Source organism: Onychomys torridus, chromosome 11, assembly GCF_903995425.1.
Source record: "Onychomys torridus chromosome 11, mOncTor1.1, whole genome shotgun sequence".
Lineage (NCBI taxonomy): Eukaryota > Metazoa > Chordata > Mammalia > Rodentia > Cricetidae > Onychomys > Onychomys torridus.
Window position 1 is genome coordinate 38,134,343 of NC_050453.1, and position 21,034 is coordinate 38,155,376.

A 21,034-nucleotide genomic window follows, 5' to 3' on the forward strand; every position below is an offset into this window, starting at 1 on the left:
ATTTTGAGGCCAACCTGGTCTACAGACTGAGTTCCTGGACAGTCAGGGCAACACAGAAAAACCCTGTCTCAAAAACCAAAACTAAAACCAAACAACCAGACAAACAAATAAATGCAGGGTTTCTGGCTGGAAATATGGCTCAGCAGTTAAAAGACGTACTGCTCTCACAGAGGTCCTGGGTTTGGTTCCCAGTGCCCACATGATGGCTCACAAACATTCATAAATCTAGTTCCAGGGGATTCAGTGTCTTCTCCTGACCTCCTTGGGGACACCAGACATGCCTGTGGTTCACATACATACATTCGAGTAGAACACTTTACACATAAGATAAACTAAATAAATCTAAAATGCTTGTCAAGGGTACAGTTTCATGAATTTTAAAGCACATTCGGAGTTTTGCAATTTCACTTGCAATCATTTTAGAGTAGTTTCATCATTCCCCAGAGAAGTGCTGTCTATGAGCACTATTCCGTTTCCCCCCAGTTCTCCCAATTCTAAGCAAATACAGATCTGCTTTCTGTCTCCTTTCCCTTGGTTAACTTTTTTTGTATATTCCATAAATGACTGTGGTGATATTTTATATACGCTCTAACAAATAAAGCTTGTCTGAAGATCAGAGAACAGAACCAGCCACAGAGTTAGCCATAGAGGCCAGGCAGTGGTGGCACACACCTTTAATCCTAACACTCAGGAGGCAGAAGCAGATGGATCTCTGTGAGTTCAAGGCCATCCTGGACTACAGGAGATTAATCCAGTCCAAAAGAGAAACAGAGCCAGGCGGTGATGACTCACTTGGGAGTCACATGCCTTTAATCCTTACTGGGAAGGTTGAGGCAGGAAGTGATACAGCTGGGTGGAGAAAGTGATATAAGGCTGAAGGAGACAGAAGTCCAGCTTCCCCTTTAGCTTCCCCTTTAGGCTGAAGACTCAGGGGCATTCAGTCTGAGGATTTGTGGAAACAGAATCTCCCTTTTTCAGCTGAGGAATTGGTGGGGTTAGAGGAGGCAGTGGCTTGCTCCTTTGTCTCTCTGATCTTTCAGCATTTACCCCGATGTCTGGCTCTGAGCTTTTATTATTAAAAACAATTAGAATTTGTGCTCTCCTCTTTTTCTTTTTAAGACAAGGTTTCTCTGTGTAGTCTTGGCTATCCTGGTACTTGCTCTGTAGACCAGGCTGGCCTCAAACTCAGAGATCTGCATCCTCTGCCTCCCGAGTGCTGGGATTAAAACCCTGGACCACCACTGCCCGGCTAATGAGTGGTTCTTCAGAACAGCCCTTTTCTCAGTTAGCCTGGAACAAAGGTTCATCCATGTTGGAGCATGTGATTGCACTCAGTTCTTTTTATTGCTGAATAGTATTCCATGTACACATCTTGTTTATCTGCTCTTCAGCTGGTCAACATACTGAGTTCTTCCCACTTCTTGCACACGCAGCTCTGGATGTTCTTGTACTGATGTTTTTGTGGCCCTGTTTCCCACTCTCTTGGGTGTTCCTAGGAGGAGAGCTGCTGAGTCTCAAATTATCACTGCTTAACTGTTGCACAGAACACTTGTACTATTTTTACTTTTTTTTTTTTTTTTTTTTTTTTTGCCTTAAAGTCCATTTTGTCTGATATTGTATCTCCCCATAGCTACTCTGGCTTCTTCTTCTTCTTCTTCTTCTTCTTCTTCTTCTTCTTCTTCTTCTTCTTCTTCTTCTTCTCCTCCTCCTCCTCCTCCTCCTCCTCCTCCTCCTCCTCCTCCTCCTCCTCCTTCTCCTTCTTCTTTTTGGTGTTTTGAGACAGGGTTTCTCTGTGTAGTTTTGGTGACTGTCCTGGAGCTCACTCTGAAGACCAGGCTGGCCTCGAACTCACAGAGATCCGCCTGGCTCTGCCTCCCAAGTGCTGAGATTAAAGGTGTGTGCCACCACCCTCCAGCCTACTCTGGCTTCTTTATAATCTATTAAGTCTGTATGTCTTTCTATTCTTTGAAATGCCTTTGTATGTATCTTTGAATTTCATCTATGTCTCCAGAAGATAATGTACAGTTAGGGCTTACTCTGTAGTCTGATAATCTCTGTTGGTCTCAGGTTTGATAAAGTGCCTTACCCACTGAGCTATCTTGCTTTGGTCTCCCTCTCCTTTCCCCGACTCTGAGTTATTAAAGATATCTTTTGAAAATGTTATTGGTTCACAATTTCATATATAGGTAGGCATACTTTATGCCCCTCTGTTATTCTCTCCTCACTTTTGATTTTTTAAGAGTTATTTTATGTGTGTGATGTGTGTAGGTGTGAGCACAATCACATAGAGGTCAGAGGGCCACTTTTGGGAGTCAGTTCTTTCCTTCTGTTGTGGCGTCTGGAGCTTGATCTTGGGTCATCAGCAAGCAGCTTTGCCTGCACAACCATCTGGTTGGGCCTTTTTCTTTCTTTTAAATGTTTATTACATTAATTTCTCTCTCTCTCTCTCTCTCTCTCTCTCTCTCTCTCTCTGTGTGTGTGTGTGTGTGTGTGTGCGTGCGTGCGTGCGTGCGCGTGCGTGCGTGCGTGCGTGCGTGCGTGAGAGAGAGAGAGAGAGAGAGAGAGAGAGAGAGAGAGAGAGAGAGAGAGGGTGTTCATGTGGAGATGTATTTCAGGTAGGCAATCTGGTCCTTTAATAATACTGGCTACTCAAAGATGAGCTCAGTGGTTAAGAGCCTTGGCTGCTTTTCTAGGGGACCAGTTCCTGTCACACACACACAGCAGCTCACAACCAACTATAACTTGAGTTTCAGCAGATCTGATGACCTCTTCTGGCCTCTGTAAGTACCAGTCATTCATGTGGTGCACAGACATATATGCAGGTAAGCGCCTATGGGTTTCTCGAGGCCAAATGAAAATAATCTCAGCACTCAGGAGGCACGGGTAGCTGGATTTCATGAACTCCAGGAAGAGGAATTTGGGATCTCTCTCAGAAGATGGCCAGGTCCCAAATATTCCACATCCCTTCCCTATTTCTTAATTTTGTGTGTGTGTGTGTGTGTGTGTGTGTGTGTGTGTGTGTATTTGTCTTTCCCTGTTTTTGTTTGGTGTGTGCATTATGTAGCTTTGGCTAATCTGGAAGTCACAGAAATCTTCCTGCCGGAGTGCTGAGCTTACAGGTATGGAGTACCACACTCAGTCCCTCTTTGTGTATTATAAAGATTTAATTGTTTGGGTGTTTTGCCGGTACATATGTGTACCATGAGTACACCTGATGCCTGTGTAGGCTAGAAGGAGGCATAAGATCGCTGGAACTGGAGTTTTAGATGGTTGTGATCTGCCTTTCGGGTGCTGAGATCTTAGCCTGGTCCTCTGCAAGAGCCCCGAGTGCTCTTAACGAGGGAGCCATCCCCACCCCACCATTAGTTTTCTCATGTGGATTTAATTCCTAACCAGTGCCACTCGCTTTCAGCCTGAAGTCTTTCTCGTGTTATTTCTTGCAAGGTGAATCAGTCAGCAACAAATCCTCTCAGTTTGGAATAATCTCGGAATGCCTGTATGTTTGATTTTTTTTCTGACTATAAAATTCTTGGTTCACGGGTATTCTCCCCACTCCAGCAACTTGAGTATGCCATCTGATGGCTTCCTGGCTCTGCTGTTTCAGATGAGCTACCAACCTTTTTATAGCTCCCACTAGGTTGCTGCTTTCCGGATTTTCTGCTTTACGTGGCTAGCACCTTTTTTTTGGGGGGGGGCGGTCTGAGACAGAGTTTCTCCATGTAGTTTTGGTGCCTGTCCTGGATCTCGCTCTGTAGCCCAGGCTGGCCTCAAACTCACAGAGATCCGCCTGACTCTGCCTCCTGAGTGCTGGGATTAAAGGTGTGCGCCACTGCTGCCCGGTCATGGCTAACACTTTTACTGTGCTGTGTCTGAGTATTTAAGTTTATCCTCCTCAGTGTCTGTTGAAGATCTTGTCTGGTTGTGTCCATGTTCTAATCAGATCTGGACATTGTCAGCCATTTAGTTTTTTTACTTCATTTTTCCCCTTTCTCTTCTTCTGGAACTCTTAATATATGTATGTTTGGGCAATTTAATGGAAGGGACTCGTTTCCCTCTTGTAGCCCAATAGGGGTTTTTCAACTCTATGAGGAAACAGATTGTATTATTCGATGAATAATAAAAACTTGCTGGGATAAAACAACCCTTACACAATATATTAAATTACAAGGGCAGGGGGAAAAAATCAAGAGAAATGATACCATTCTGAGATGACTACCTTAAACACTGTAGTCTTCATCTTTGCATAAAATAATTTTATATGTATCTTCGATATGTACAAATGTTGACCTTTTTTTCCATTTCCCCATGTGTGGTATGCTGTGGATGCATGTGTGGTTGTGATTAATACAGTGAGTGTGCATGTGAGCATATGTACCTGGAGGTCAGAGGTTAATGTCAGGAACCATCCTTCGAAACTTGTTCAAATAGGCAGGGTCTCTCAATCAAACACAGGTTTTCTGAATATGTCTAGTCTGGCTTCCTCTGGGAACCCCTTACTGAGGCTGGAATTACAGAGAAAGGGTGCCAGGTCCAACCAGCTTTTTGTGGGTACTAAAAGTCTGGTCCTCATACTTGAGTGGTAAATGCTCAATCAGGGACATTTTCTCAGCCCCAAGAATTTTTCTTGGCTTTTTTTGTTTGTTTGTTTTTTTGAACAGGGTTTCTCTGTGTAGCCCTGGCTGTCATGGAACTGGTTCTGTAGACCAGGCTAGCCTCAAACTCAGAGATTCCCCCTTCCTCTGCCTTCTGAGTGCTGGGATTAAAGACGTGTGCCACAATGCTTGGCTTTCTTCACTATTTTTGAAAGATTAAAAAAAAAAACTTTTAATTATGTGAATGCATGCGTGCCTGTGTATTGGATATGTATGTGCACAAGAGTGCAGGCATCCACAGAGGTCAGAGGGATCCCCAAGAGCTAGAATTTCAGGTGCTATGAGCCACTTAACATGGGTGCTGGGAGCTAAACTCTGGGGCTCTGCAAGAGAAGTACCTACATTTCAGCATCTCTGCAGCCTGGAAGCATGAGCACAGATTTAGGTTTATAGGAAAGTGAAGCAGAACTCAGAGACATCCCATAGCCCTCTCCTTATCAAAATCCCCCTCGAGAGCTGGACACGGCTTCAAATAACGAACCATCACATCATTGTCTACTAACATGTGCCGTTCATGTTAGCTTCACTTAGTGCCGGTATCTTCTGGAGGCCATTTTTGTTTTGTGACCTGTAGCTAATGTCTTAGCTGGCAAACTAGACATTGCTGGCCCCAGCATGTCTTTCTGAGTCCAGAGGTAGACCACAGTCAGTTTTGGAGAAAGAGCCGAGGGAAGCCACCTCTAGAGATGGTGTCAGAGAGGATGGACTGGGTTGGCAGTGTACCCAGCTCTTCCATTCCTCCATGGGGTAGTTAGAAGGCCACAGGCCACACCTACCCTCACCGAAGGTTCCAGAACTCTTGATATTTTTCCTCAATTGTGTAGATATCTTCAACTTCCATTATGTCTATAAACATGCCTAGAGTATACTTTGCTATTTAAACTTCTAGAAAATTCATGGAGTTAAGGTAGTTGAGACTGAGATTCTTCTTTTTGGGAGGAGGGGCATGTTTCCAAGATAGGGTTTCTCTGTGTAACAGCTCTGGCTGTCCTGGAACTTGCTCTATACACAAGGCTGGCTTTGAACTCAGAGATCCACCTGCCTTTCCCTTCTGAGTGCTGGGATTAAAGGAGTGGACCACCACTGCCTGGCGAGAGATTTGACTCTTTACCTCGTATGTTAAGACATCTCTTAGCAGAAAGCAAGTGACATACCACTTTCAAGACGACTGAGTTATTAGGGAAGGAAGGAATGATGTCACATCTGACCTGTACTCCAGGCCCTAATGCCTTCAGTTGGTTGCATTAATTGATTGACAAGATTTTTTTTTATTTTTAAAGTGAAATAATAAATTTAACGATTCATTTTTTACTTTTATTTATTTATTTATATTGATAGAGTCTGAGTCCCTAGCACAGGCTAAGTTGAAATGAACTCTGTTGTCCACGTTGGACTTCTAGCTCAGCCTCCAGAGTGCTGGCATTACAGGTGTGAACCACCGCGCCCATCATTAATTCATTCAGTATATTTAGCATGTGACATATAGGTATTGTGTGAGGTGCTTCTAAAAAACAAGACAGAACTGCTGCCCTCCTGGAGTTCTCGTGGTCAATCGGCGTGTGTGCCTACGTTCTGGTTCACTTGGTTGTCTCCTTTTACTCTCTGTCTCGGTTATTTGGAGACTGGTTCTTACTCTAGCTCAGGCTGGTTTGGAACTCATTAGGTAGTCCAGTCTGGCCTCAGGTTTGCGGCAATCCTCCTGCCTTATGCTTCCCAGTACTGAGATTAAAGGCGCATGCCATCACACCTGACCCTTGCCTCGTTCCTAATGAATCTCTTTCCTGTATGCTTTAGTACCAATGGTTCCCTGCTGAGGATGGGATTCAGGTCTACTTTTCATCTTGTGTCATTAAGGGAGATGTATTCCCCTGAAGAACTAGGATCTTCAGTGTTTGTTGTTTAGTTTTGTTTTTCTTTCTTTTTTTGAGACAGGGTTCCTCCATTTCCTGGCTGGCCTGGAATTCAGTATGCAGACCAGGGTAGCCTTGAACCACCCGCCTCTGCCTTCCGAGCACTGGGATCCAAGGCGCACATCAAAATGCCCTGCTAATGTTTACACATTTTTAAAGACCCATTTCTTTTTTGCTTTTCTGTAAAACTTAGCAAGTTCAGAGCCTAGGTGCAGACCACTGCTCTCTCCCTTCACTTCAAAATTGAGTTGTGTTTCTAAATAAAATGTTAACCGACTTTTATATTTGTACTTTTCTTTTCTCTGGTACCAGGGACTGAACCCAGGGCCTTGAGTTCACTAGGCAAGCCCTGTCTTGAGCCAAATCCCCAACCCCTGATCTTTTCTGTATTTTTTATTTTTTATTGTCTGTAGTGGGTATGCACTGTTGATTGAACCAGAGAAAATATGAAGGCTAATTTGATTTCCTCTTGTCCAGTTCCTTCAGGTCTTAGTGGGAGTGGAGTAATAAGGCTTAAACATTAACCCAAGTAAAGTTTGTTCTTGCCTCCTTCTCCAGGATGTATATTCTTACCTCTGTCAGCATTAATTCCTGCCACTCTGCTTTCTAAGTTAATTCTGAATTAGCTCCCACAACCAAAATATTATTTAATTCTGTTCTTTTAAACATCTTTCAAATATCAGTTCCCCCTTTCTTACAGGCAAGGTCTTACAGAGCCCAGGCTAGTCTCAAAGTCACTATGTTGAAGGAGAGCTTTGATTTTCCAATCTTCCTGCTTCTGTCTCAATGCTGGGATGATGCATGAGCACTGTCATGACTCGGCAGTGTGCTGGGGATCAAACCAGGGCTTTTCATTTGCTGGGCAATCAGGCTGCCAACTGAGCTACATCCCCAACCCTTTCCCCGTTCATCTCTCTCCTCATTCTCTCTATCCCACTTGGCCATTGCCTAAACTGGCTCCTTATCATCTCACCTATATTACACATTATCCTCCTAATTAATCTACCCACCTCCAGCTGCATCTCTGTCCAGTAAGGTCTTCTAAATCAGAAGTTCCTCCTACTTGACATCCATCACTGGCTCCCCACTCACTGTCTCTGAGAGTCTGAATCAGAATGTCTCAGACATACTGGCTTACAAATTCAGCTCTGTCTCTTGTTGCTTCTCAGGAAGTGCCCTATAGTTAAGGATCCTCTGCTACCTCTGTGTTTCATGGATCTGGCTTTATCTTAAGGGTTTGGATCTTGTTTTCCTTTTATTTTGAACATGCCTCCTTCCTTTCCAAGACCACTATTCTCCTACTTAGAAAGTTAGGCTCAGAGTGCCCCTCTCCACTCCCCCACCCCTCTACTCCAGACCATCCACTCCTACATCCAGAACACAACAGTGACAGTGGTTGTCAAGGTCTGTATGGAAAGCCTTGAAAACACGGACTTACTAAAGACAATGACCCTATTAGGCAGGCACTGCCTTACGCTTCTTTTTATTGTAACATTTGCCCCACTGTTTTTAAATGGCTTAGGTAGCTCTCTTCAAGAGACAATCAACTTCATGTCCCTAGCAACTGGCTACAAGTTCTGTAAATGTTTCTTGGGATATGATGAAATTAGCAGAATTTAACTAAGCCTTGATCGCAGGATTAGGGGATGGGAGACTTTACAGGCCAGTTTGGGAGACACCAGGGTTCCAATCAGAGGCTTTGGCATTTTCTCAAGTCACCTTTGCACTAGATGCTATCACCACCCTCCTAGTTGCTCAAGGAAATGACCTGGAGTTACCTTGTGTCTACCTTTGTTTCACATCTGCCCCCCAGGGAAGTACCCTGGACTCTCTCATCTTTTATTTCCACAGCAGCTACCTCAATGCAGGTGACAACTGCTATCTACGCCATATACCTCCCCAACGACTTCGTTATTCTCTCATTTCTCTTTGCTCCATCTCTGCTACTCTTCAGAGATCATTCTCTATAAAATAGGTAAAAAAAATGTAACAACCCTAGATGAAAACATACAACAGAACAACAGAACAACAACAGACAGCAGGCTAGGCAGGTTGGCCCAGGCCTTCCCAGCCGAGGCAGGCAGATTTCTGAGTTAGAGGGCAGCCAGGACTGCATGAGACCATGGTTCATGCTCCCCCACAAAGAAAAACCCCTTTCTTTCTTTTGCACTTATGAATAAGAATAAAAAAAATATGATTGGTCTCCTGCTCAGTGATCCAACCTCAGTGTTACCCTCCTCCCCGCAAGTGCATTTCAGCCTCCTGCTCCTCAAACCAGCCAAAGCTGTTCTATGTACACGGTCCTTTACGCTCATTGTCCTCATCTATAATGTTCTTCCTGCCTATGGCTGCATGACTAATTCTTTTTCCTTATTTAAGTCTTCATTCAGATCTCTCCAGAAAATCACCCATGCCTTGGTCTTTACGAAAGTTAAGTGGTTGATTGTATGTAGTTTATGTCCTCAAGTTCTGTTTTATGAAAAACCCAGGAAAGCTTTTAAATAACTTACGGCACTGTTTCACATCTTTCCCTGACCACTCTGTGTTTTCTCTGAACACTCACCACTACCTGCAATTGTCTGATTATTTTTCTTCCCCACTAGAAACACACACTTGCAATTGCAGTGACTGCATTAAAGGTCCACAATCCATCTTTCTCTTGAACTTCTGACCTTCTCCTTTTTTTTTTTTTTTTTTTTTTTTTTTTGAGATTGGGTCCCTTTAACTAGCCCTGGCTGTCCTGGAACTCACTGTGTAGACCAGGCTGGGTCGAACTCAAGAGATCTGCCAGCCTCTGCCTCCTGGGTGCTGGGATCAAAGGTGTGCACCACCACACCCAGGAGTGTGTTACCCAGCTCAGTTTTTTTCTTCTCTTCTCTTCTCTTCTCTTCTCTTCTCTTCTCTTCTCTTCTCTTCTCTTCTCTTCTCTCTCTCTCTCTCTCTCTCTCTCTCTCTCTCTCTCTTTTTTTCCCCTGAGACAGGGTTTCTCTGTGTAGCTTTGCGCCTTTCCTGGAACTCGCTTTGGAGACCAGGCTGGCCTTGAACTCACAGAGATCCACCTGCCTCTGCCTCCCGAGTGGAGGGATAGCTCAGCCATTAAAGGCTAGGCTTACAACCAAAAATGTAAGAGTTTTTTCTTTTTTTAAACTGAAGAAATGAAACAATGAAAAGGCTTGTATCTTCTTGGTGTGTAAATGAGGTTGTTATAAGAGTCCCCACAGAAGTGAACTCCTGAGTTCTAAATGTTCTCACTCAGGACAGAAGGAGGAAGCACAGACATCAGAGCCCTTCCCAAATGCTATCTTCCAACTGTTGACAGAAGCATTAATCAGTCCCAGAGGAGGCAAAAACTGGGCAGATCTCTGCAGAGCCCAGCTCTGAGGTGAGCAGTGCTGTTCGCTGTGGGCAGGCATGGAACTCCTTGCTTGAAAGGTCTACAGAGCAGACAATTCTTTAAGGGTCAGGCATTGTTGAGAGCATCTGACCTGGAGAGGAATGGTCAACCCGACAGAGTAGGGCTGAATGATTAGGGAAGCCCGTTTACCTGACATTGTTTCGCAGGCCGACAGGGACTCTTCAGTCTCTTTCTTTTAGCTTTCTCTTTCACCCTCCTTTATCATCCTAAATTCACCCACATCTTTGCTTTTGAGAAGTCCAAGGCCTAAATCTACCCCTATCATTTTTTTTTATTTATTCCCAAGATGCTTTTTAAATTACTAGATTGTCCCATTACTTCCAGTGACTCGTTTCTGTCTTTCCTAGTTTGTGTGTCACTAAAGGACGGACTCAGCCAAGTAGAATTTAGACCACAGAGCGACTTATAACAGGTTTTCAGCCACTGCTTCTACCTTCTTCCTTAACGGTCGGTTTCAAGATCCCCGTTAGCGCTAGACACCCCTCGTCCCACGCTACCACGCAGGCTGCCTTTTCGGATTCTCGGGAAGTTGACTCGGTCCCCTCTCAGCCACATGGGAGGAGGAGGATTGCGCCGCGGGTACCCAGGCGCCGGGGAGGGGGCGTGGCAGTGGGCGTGGCCCCGCGCCGCAGGACCACCAATGGCATCCCGGAGCTCGGGGCGATGCGCGTGACGCAGCCGCCGGCTGCGAGGTTGGGGCGGAGGACGGGGTGGGGGCCAGCGCTTTATCTTCCTCCGCAGCCGGGCTGGTGGCGTTGCGGACCTGCGTCGGGACATCGTTCCACAGCCACCCTCCCGCGGCTGTCCAACCTACCGCCCGCACCGCCGCAGCCGCCCTCGGGCCGCAGGTAACCCCAGGCTTCCGCTCCCCTCCTCCTCCTTTCCAGTCCAGGTCCACCCTGCGCCCGAGAGGAAGGGGGACTGCGATGGCGGCGCCGCTCCGGCTCTGCCGGCCTGGCTTGGGCCGGACTGTCCCGCCGAGACGCTGCCCGCCGCCGCCGCCGCCGAGGGAGGGCGGGAAAGTTACCCATCGCCATGCACATGACTGGCAGCCTTTTCTGTATCAGTGATGGTTTTGATGTCCCCCGAATCATGTGACTTCTCTCAAGCCAGTCAGTAGTAAAGAAAGTTGAGAATTAGAAGTCATCGCATTCTTTGAAAAGCGACATCCAAAAATGCGCTCAGGAAGTCAGTTTTGGTTTTTTTTTTCCCCTCATGTGGGCAGGGGAGATGTGTGTGAGGGGAAAGATGGCACTACCAGACACCAGTCTCCATATGGGCCGGGGCGCCAAAACCTTTAGTCAAGCTCATGATCTGTTTTTAAGTAGCAGGAGGAAGTTGTTAAGTTTGTGTTTGATTTTAAATGTTAATATGCATGTAACTTAAGCGAGATATATATATATATATATATATATATATATATATATATATATATATATATATATATATTTGTGAGAGATTACTGTAAGCTCCATTCTCTGCATTTCCTGTAAAAGTCGTTGGTCACTGTAATATTTAAGTAATTGCCACTGTTTTCCTGCAAACTACTTGCCTTCTTCCTTAATGCAGAATCCAGCTTGAATATTTTTTTTTCTCTTGTGTGCTTTCAAGTGGGACATGTAAATGACTTGTTAAAAAGCCAGCTCAGGCGCATGGGAGTGGGGATTGCAAAGAGCTCTGATGCAGCCAAGAGTAAGCAGAGTAAACGTGGAGAAGCACACGGCTTAGTGTGTCACGTGCTTGGAACTGGTCAGGGGTTTCACGTTCCCTTAGGACTCAGACCAAGGTGCCTGAGCTCCCGCGGTCTTCAAGCCTGGGCCGGTTTGCCAAGCTCCAGCTTCCTTTCCTGTCCCTAGAAAGCTTCCTCTTATCTCCTGGAGCATTTCCCCCAGGCCGTGCGCTCTTTGCTCTTTCCCCTTCTCCCACCCCTAAGCATTCCTCCAACGAAAGATCACTTCCCTGTGTGAGCCACTCGTGCGGGTAAGCCTGCTGTCACTCTGTCTCTTAACCAGCAATTAGTCCATCAGCTATTGTAAGTAGATGCCTTAATTGTTTTCTAGTGGATTTCATGAGGCTAGACTATCTTTTTTTTTTTTTTTTTTTTTTTTTTGTCTTCTCTGGGTCTGGCCCAGTACCTGGCTAGAACAGAATTAAAGAGTTGGAGGGCCAAAGAAGGAACTTTGAGAAAACATTAACTAGGGAGAGTGACTGTTTCCTATGGAAGTTCTATTTGTCAGACAGGAGGCTTAAGGTTGTTGTTTTTTTTTTTTCCACATTGAATATTAGTTATATTTAGTCATTTGTAAGTAAAATAAACCCAGATGTAAATAAAATTTGCCCAAGTCTTGTTAATTGACCCTGTTCTGTTAGTTACGTGAAAAAGTTGTAGGGTAGGACACACCATTTTTGGAGGGGAGAAGATAAAGACATTATGCTTTGGATTGTTAATTTTGCGCCCTCCTTTCCTTTCCTCCTTCTCTCCCTCCCTTTCTATTGATAGGCTCTCATGTAGCCCAGGCTGGCCTGACACTGTGTAACTGAGAATGATCTTAAACCCCTGGTTTTCCTGCCTCGACACACAGGTGTGTACCACTGTATCCAGGGTTGGTTTGTAAATTCCATCCACAGTGGTTTCTCTTTTCCCCTGAACCTTAGGGTGATGTAGGAGTTATTCACCTGCTATAGAGACCCAGTATTTATTTGTGATACAGATTTATAGGTTCTTTTGAAATCTTTGTTAAGGAGAACATTGGAGGCAGGCTAAAGTTGACATTTCTTTGGGACATGAATCATTTATTTCTCTAATTCCTTTTATTTGCTTTCTGGAGACAAGGGAGATGCTTACCACAGAACATTACGTAACTTCCCTGTACAGATTGGTTTCTTACACTCTTGTCTAATCAGTGTGTTCCATTTTATTGCTTGTGTGTGTGTGTGTGTGTGTACGCACATACACACACATGCCACTGTGAGTATGGAGGTCAGAGGACTAAATATAGTGGAGTTAGTTTTCTTCTACCTTTATGTGGCTTCTAGGGATTCAGCTTGGCTTGCCAGGCTGCACGCAGGCATTTTTATCCACTCAGCTATCTGGCCAGCCCCGCTGGTCAACTTTGTCACCTAAAAGGAAGATAGTTCCATCACACAATCTTACATCTTTGCAAATAGGGTGGAAACCTTGGTGGTGGCTCAGGCCTAGCACTTTGGGGCAGAGAGGGCAGGCAGATTTGAGGGAGGCCAGCTACAGAGCGAGACCTTATCTCCAAAAACAAACAACAAACAAAACCCCAAACAAGCCAAAAGCACCAACAATAGATAAGGAGTGGGTCCCGTGAACTGGTGGCAGTGGCGCAGTGGCGCAGTGGCGCAGTGAGCTGGCGCCGCACCTCCCTTGGCGCCCAGCGTGGTGGATGGTGCTTGTTTTCGTGTGCTGCTGGCCTTTTGTGAGAACTGTCCTATGATCCATTTTCAGTTCCTCAACACATTTTGCAACCTGCTCCAATACATTTGCCCTTTCTGGAACCAGCTGTACATGTAGTTAGTAAACCACCCACTGTTAGCTCATCTCCACATTGTGAAATAGCTGTCCCAAGTTCCACCCCCCTTTTTTTAATATATATATTTTAATATATATATATATAGGTGTGTGTGTGTGTGTGTGTGTGTGTACATACACACACACACACACACACACACACAAAACCTTGCAAATAAAAATGTCATACACCATTCTTTTTGTGTTTGTTCTCTCCTTGAATTTTCCATGGTCCTGACTCTGGAGGCTGAATCCTCTCACCCCCCTACTCCGGACACCATTCTTTGCTCCTTATTTGCCTTTTAACCTCTTTGCTTTTTGTTTTTTCCGAGACAGGGTTTCTCTGTGTAGCTTTGCGCCTTTCCTGGAACTCACTTGGTAGCCCAGGCCGGCCTCGAACTCACAGAGATCCGCCTGCCTCTGCCTCCCGAGAGCTGGGGTTACAGGCCCGGCTGCTGTTTGTCTTTTTGCTGTTCACGTTTTAAGTGCTTCATAATACTGGGAAAATTACTTCACCATCTATAAGATGGTGTGCTAGTGTCTACTGCTTAGCATGTGAAGTAAGTGCTCTGTAAATAGTGCCTGAGTATTTATTTCCTGGGTGACCTGCCTGGGAGATGTCCTGAGCTGTTTGTGCTGTCGGTGAACTTGCCTTAGCTGTCAGTGTGCACTGATGCATCCCAGACCCCTATCTTCAGTCCAGACTTGTGTGTTCTGCTGGCCTTTTATACCTTGGCTGGCCTACAGACATAATTTTGGGCTTTTCTATTCTTCTCCCTGTAATTAACATAATGGCATTCCTAGCCTTTCTGAGGCAGCATGCTCACTTGGGATCTGTGTACAGCTACCTTGCACCTGTAGGCAGCCACGCCTCAAAGACTTCTGTGATCATTTGTAAATTTATCTGATCTTCCTTATCTCTTCCCACATGTCAGGTGAGTCTTCAGGCCTTATTGCTTTGTGTGTGAGCTCGGCTGCTGGCACTCCGATCTTGCTTTTCTTTATCACACCCTTCCCTTTGGTTCTGAGTTACTCTTCCTCAAGGTAAATATCAAGTCCCTCTCTGAGAACTTTTTTTGTCTTTTGGGTTGAGGGCTGCACTGAGGGGCTCCCACGTTCTAGACAGATGAACTGCTATTGAAGTTCACCCCAGGGACCCACTCTTGCTTTTTAACAAGTGCAGTTTTAGTGCTGTGTTTGAGAGGGAGAAGGTAAAGACGAAGGACAAGAAGCGGGCCGGAGACTAAGTGAGAGGTTATCGCGGTGGTTAGTGGAGGTTTATTTATTTCTTTACTCTGTGTGTGTGTGTGTGTGTGTATGTGTGTGTGTGTGTGTGTGACAGAATCTCAATCCACAGTCCAGTATGTCCCCAAACTCATGGCAGCTCTCCTGCCTCAGCCTCCCAGGTGCTGGGGTTACAAGGGTGAGTCATGCCTGGCCTTTGAGTAGTGCTTTTGAATGAAGTGAGGTGACAGATGTGAGGTGGGGCGATCAGAATTGGGTATGATAGGAGTCTAGAGTCAAATGGATTTATCTTGGATTATACAAGGAATTAAGTTTCAAGGGAAAAGAAACAAACTTGTGGAAAGAGTGGCTGCTGGTCCTATGAACCGAGATGGGGCTGACCAAATTGGAACTGGATAGAATGTCAGTAGTTCTAGCTGGCTGTGATGGCGCATACCTATGGTCCTAGCACTTGGGAGGTCGAGGCAGGAGGAACGCCTCATTCATATTCAAGGCCAGCCTGGGCTATAGAGCAAGATCTGTCCACTAAAATCAAGAGTGTCAACAGTTGGGGTTGGGTCATTTTCAAAATGTCTGTTGGACACCTACTTGGCAATGTCAAGTGGGGCGGTGGGTTTGCTCCTCAGACCTTGGTGGGGAATTCGGTATCAGAGAAGTGGTGTGCGGATAGCATGGAGTGGACCAGTGGTGGCTGGAGCATTAACAGTATCAGAAAGTGTGATGGATTGAAGATCAGCTCTACAGAGCCAGGATACTGAATGGATCTCTGAGTAGATGCTGAAATTAGAAATATATATGGAAGCTGGTGGGTGGTGATGTACATCTTTTAATCCTGGCACTTGGGAGCAGAGCCAGGCAGATCTCTGAATTCAAAGCCAGCCTGATCCAGGATAGCCTGGTTTTAGGTCTTTGCTACATTTTGAGTTAAATATTTACTAGAATGTGAGGTAAGGGTCTGTCTTGGCCTTTGTTGAGTATCTAAAGGCCAAAAGAAAGATGTTTTTCTTTTTATTCTATCATTGAAAAGTGCCAGTCGATTTCCCTTCGGCCCGTCAGTCACCTCTGAGAAGAGGAAGACGCATGACACTGTTACCGCGTGGGCAATGACTGTGACTCTGACTCAGCTCTTGACTTCACAGCTTTTGGTTCAATTACTGGTGAAAAGATAAGCTGTCCACTAGTGGGATTCTGCTGTCGTCAGTGTCAGCGTGGAGGAGGGTTCGTGTTTGTTTCTTCTCTCTCTGTGTGTGTGTGTGTGTGTGTGTGTGTGTGTGTGTGTGTGTGTGTGCAGTGTGTGTACTGGTGCCCCCAGAGGCCAGGAGAGGTTGTCTGGTCTCCTGGAGCTGTACTCGCAGGCACTGGTGAGCTATCTGATGGGTTCTGGGAACCAAAATGTGTCACCTGGAAGAGCAACAGGAACCTTAACCTCTGAGACCGTCTCTCCAGCCCTGAGAGTTCCGGTTTTAACCCTTTCTCATACGTGGAGTGTTCATCCTTCAAAGCTCAATCAAAGAATTTCTTTTCTCTTGAAACCATTATCTCACTTACTGATCTAGCCTCTCTTTGAACTCTAGATGTTTGCAGATATCACTACTGTCTTGTTAATCATGCTCTCGCTTGTGGTATCATGTGTGACTGTTCCTAAGAGATGTCAAATGAATGTCTGCCTCCAAACTGGCATAGCACCAGCAGCCTGAGGGATGACCCATCCAAGTTCATCTAGATGGTACAGAGAATTTACTAGGGATTACTTGAGGAGCTCTGGACAACTAGAGATAGATGTATATGCCCTCCTCCTTACCCAGCCATGTTGTAACGTCTACAGTGGAGTGGCTGCAAACCTAGCTTGAGAGCAGTGCCCCGTATGAAGGGCAGCGGAGGTGACTGCAGGTTCACACGCCGTAAACTGTCACACAGCCGTGGTGTACGCACTAGAGATGACTACAGACTCAGCCCCTACTTGAAGCACGGACAGGCGTGCTGTGGAGAAGTTACTTGCATGTGTACTTCACCTTAGCCCTGCTGTGGTCTTGGAAGACACTTCAGTCATGGGGAAGGTGGCTTGCAGAACAGTCCCCAGTGGTGGCTTGTGAAAGATGGCGTTCCTCCGGCTCCGAATCAGAGGGCCACTCTCATTACATATCTTTGCCATCTTCTGCTTCCTTTGTTTTTGTTTGAAGCAGGGGCGCTCTATATGGCTCTCCTGGAACTCAGGATAGACCAGGCTGGCCTCAAATTCACAAAGGTCCCCTGCTGGGGTTAAAGGCATGCGCCACCATGCCCAGTTCTTCTGCTATTCTTAAGTTTTCCTGTGTTCAGTGCTTTGTTCAGTTGAATTGTTGATTGAGAATGAGGGCTATGTTTAAAAAGGGCCATTGAGGCCTCCTGACCCATAAGGCCACGGGGCCATAAGTTCTGCTCTCTCTTCCTTTTTCTTCATCATGACGCAAGGTCAAGGTGAAAAGGAGAACCCCATGTGGGAACTTCGCATCCGCAAGCTCTGCCTCAGTATCTGTTGGGGAGAGCAGAGACAGACTGACCCAGGTAGCCAAGGTGTTGGAGCGGCTCACAGGCCAGACACCTGTATTTTCCAAAGCTAGATTCACCATCGGGTCCTTTGGCGTCCAGAGAAATGAGAAAATTGCTGTTCACTGCACTGTCCGTGGAGCCAAGGCAGGAGAGATTCTGGAGAAAGGCCTGGGAGTTTGAAGGTGCGGGAGTATGAGTTATGGAAAAATGACTTCTCAGATACTGGAAACTTTGATTCAAGAACACATTGATCTGGGCATCAAATATGACCCAAGCATGGGGATCTCCAGCCTGGACTGCTGTGTGGTGCTGGGTAGGCCAGGTTTCAGCATTGCAGACAAGAAGCGCAGGACAGGCTGCATTGGGGCCAAGTACAGAATCAGCCAAGAGGCAGCCATGCGCTGGTTCCAGCTGAAGTGTGATGGGAGCATCCTTCCTGGCAAATCAGATTTATCCAAAAGGCCAAGAGAATTTTCTCAGAAATGCAAAACACGAAAACAACAACAACAACAAAAAGGGCTGTTGAAACTAGCCAACATTTGATAGCGGCCAGTTTCTTCAAATTTATTACAATATCTTATACTCAAAAAGTCTTAAAAAACTGATTAAAATAAAATCAGAGAAAGACAGCATGTCATCAGTTTTCATAGTAGTGATATGAAATTCAACTAGCTAGATACTTAGTTCAAAGCTTTTAAGTTTTAAATGAAATTAAAGAAATCCTTTTGTGATTCTCTGGTTCAGATCCAGGGTGTCAGTCGTGTATGCGAGGCAAGTGCTGTCCCCCTGAGCATCATTGGCTGCCTTATTCAGGTTTTTAATCGACACATAACTAACTGCACACTTAGGATGTGCGGTGATGTTTGCCTGTGTTCTGATGAGTCAGGACAGTAGTTTGTCCACGAGTTGCCCCTTCATGTTGGGAGCATTCAGCATCTTTATTTCTGGCTCTTGTTCTTTCCTAGGCATCCCAATGGTGGGAGAAGAAAAGATGTCACTAAGAAACCGGCTGTCAAAATCTGGTGAAAATTCTGAGCAAGATGAAGCGCAGAGAAGTCTCTCAGACACACAGAGAAATGGTGAGGTTTTTAATGTTTCTGAGGTAAATTGATAAAAACAAGTTCACTGTTCTAGGGCAGGGCTTGCAGATTTTTACTACAAATGTGTACTGGTGGTTTTAAATATCTGATAGTGAAATAAGTTCGTATTAATTAATTTAGTGATGGGCTGGAGAGAAAGTTCTGAAGTTAAATACTTGTTTTAATCCCGGCACCCACATGGCAGTTCTTGTAACTCCAGTCCCAGGGACTCTGCTGCCCTTGTCTGGCCTCTGAGAGCCCTGCACTCACAGGGCACACACCCAACCTACATGCAGACAAAACATCTTGTCTTTGTCAGGGTTTCTGTTGTTGCAACAAAACACCATGGCCGGAAAGCAAGTTGGGGAGGAAGAGGTTTATTTGGCTTACATCCTGGAGGCAGGAGCTGATGCAGAGGCCGTGGAGGGGTGCTGCTTACTGGCTTGCTCCCCTGGCTTTCTCAGCCCACCTTTTTGTAGAACCCAGGACCACCAGGCCAGGGATGGCACCACCTACCATGGGCTGGTCTCTCCCCCACTGATGACTAAATGAGAAAATGCCTTCCAGCTGGATCTCAAGGAGGCCTTTCCTTGGCTGAGGCTCCTTCCTCTTTATGACTCTAGCTTGTGTCACGTGGACACACAAAACTACCCAGTCCACATCCGTACACACAAAATGAAAGTAAATAAATAAAAGTTAATTCAACCAACATTTCTACTGTGTTTTAGATATCATCCGTTCATTCACGCAGCCTAGCCTATCAGTAATTATTGAAATGTCCTGCTGGATCCTTCGTTATAGTAATGATCAATACATGTGTGTCTGCAGACCCCTCAAAATCATGCAGAGTTGGGGATGTAATTCACTGAGGAGACCTTGGGTTTGTTCCCTAGCATAACCAAACCAAACCAAAACACATATAATCGAATTGCTAAAAATAAGTATAAGCTCATAAAGTTACTAATTATCCTTATACTAGATATAATGAATATAAATTGAGTAGGGAGCAGGGTCTGAACTGCTGTATAAGTTTTAGGAGAGAGGGAGAAATTAGGGCATTTATTACTTGCTTAGTGTATGAAGAGTATAATTCAGTGCTTGTTAAGGTCAAGGCTGATGGTTAAGAATGGTAGATTCCAAAATGCCACCCCCATGATGTCACCTATTGCATCAGGATATTTATTTTTTTGCGGTGACATTTGTATAGTTTTGCTTTCATAGGGATTTGAAACTCGAGACATGTTTGGTTAACAAATAGGGGAGGGACTTCCAGAGACCGGTGTCTTTGGCATCCTCAGACTTCTTTTCATAAAGAGGCTCTCTCTTTAACCTTCTGTACCTTAACTGTAAGTCTCGGCAGCCAGGTTTGTTGACAGACTCCGTTAGCTGTTCACGACATACTGCACTTGGTCGAGTTCTCCTGTGCTAGTAGCAGTGAAGTCTATGCAAAAAGGATGAGGCAGCATTGAAAGAAGTATTCTCCCTCTCATGGTCATAGTCTGGGTTCCCACAAATTAGTTTTCCATTTGTTTTTGTCTAATGTTAGTAGTTCTTAGAGACAGAAGAGGTGTTATTGGAACTGCCATCATCGTCATCATCATCATCACCACATACTGTTCTCTTTATAGTTCATTTTTTAAAAAGCTGTTTTGTTTTGCCAAGAGGGTTTTTCTACGTAGTCTTGGTTCAGTCTCGGAGTGTGGGGATTAGAGGCATTCAGCACCATGCCCCGTTTTCAGGCAGGCCTTCCTGCTTGCTCGGCAAACCATCTGTTGAGCTAGATCCACAGCCATGAGTTGGAGTCATTCTAGGTTTTAATACAGCTGTTATTATGTTGTTTAGCTTAAATTAAGAAGTGCGGCACCCCTCCTTGTCTTGGTGAAGGTACTGCTGACTGGAAAATTAAGTGTGTTTCTCCACTTTAATGTCTGTGGAATTTGGATGAGTAAGCTGTGACCTTGGAATTTCAAGGGCTTGGAGGCTTTCGCTGTGGCTGAACAACTAGGCTGACCTAGGAGCTGGTTGCTTCACCTCCTATGCACTGAGTACAAATTTCATTTTAATAGGATTTTTGGTGGTTCATATACAGGTTCACATCTGAGATACAGCTTTTATTTAGTTAGTTGCTTTTTCCCCCCTGAGACAGGGTCTCATGTAGCCCAGGTTGGGCTGTAACTTGTTATGTACTTGAAGTTGGCCTTAAACTTTTAATCCTCCTGCCTCTACCTCCCGAGGGCTGGGATCATAGGTGTGCACTATTGTAGCAGGCTTGAGACATGGCTTTTAGTGTGGCACATATCATTTGGATGTGAATGAGAATCACCCCTGAATGAAGAAACTCCAATACAGCAGCCTGAACTCTGAGTCAGAATGTCCTCCTGGGGGTCCCAAGGTGTGAAGGATGAAAGAGTCTGTAGATGCTACTGATTAGGTTTTGTGGTCAAATACCACTGCTGTGGTCAAATGCCTGACTTCATTAAACTTCACCGTATAAATTCCACAGATGTAGTGGCTCTGCCTTTAATCCCAGCACTCAGGAGACAGAAGCAGGTGGATCTCTGTGAAGCCACAGGGAGCCAGTCCATTGTCTCAAACAACAAGAAAGATAATAATAATTCTGGAGGAGCTGAGATGGCTGAATGCTTGAGAATGCTCCCCACTCTTGCATA

At 45.3% G+C, this 21,034-nt stretch overlaps 1 protein-coding gene and 1 pseudogene across 1 annotated transcript in view; both read left to right on the plus strand.

The window, feature by feature from the left end:
* The first annotated feature begins 10,668 nt into the window (after positions 1-10,668).
* Positions 10,669-21,034, plus strand: part of Soat1 (sterol O-acyltransferase 1) — a 45,919-nt gene continuing 35,553 nt past the window's right edge. Inside the window, exons 1-2 of the mRNA XM_036202959.1 lie at positions 10,669-10,825; positions 18,252-18,365. Coding sequence (XP_036058852.1) covers positions 18,260-18,365 — 106 coding nt within the window. The 5' untranslated portion in view covers positions 10,669-10,825; positions 18,252-18,259. The remainder of the gene's footprint in view (positions 10,826-18,251; positions 18,366-21,034) is intronic.
* LOC118592861 lies at positions 17,199-17,829 on the plus strand (annotated as a pseudogene).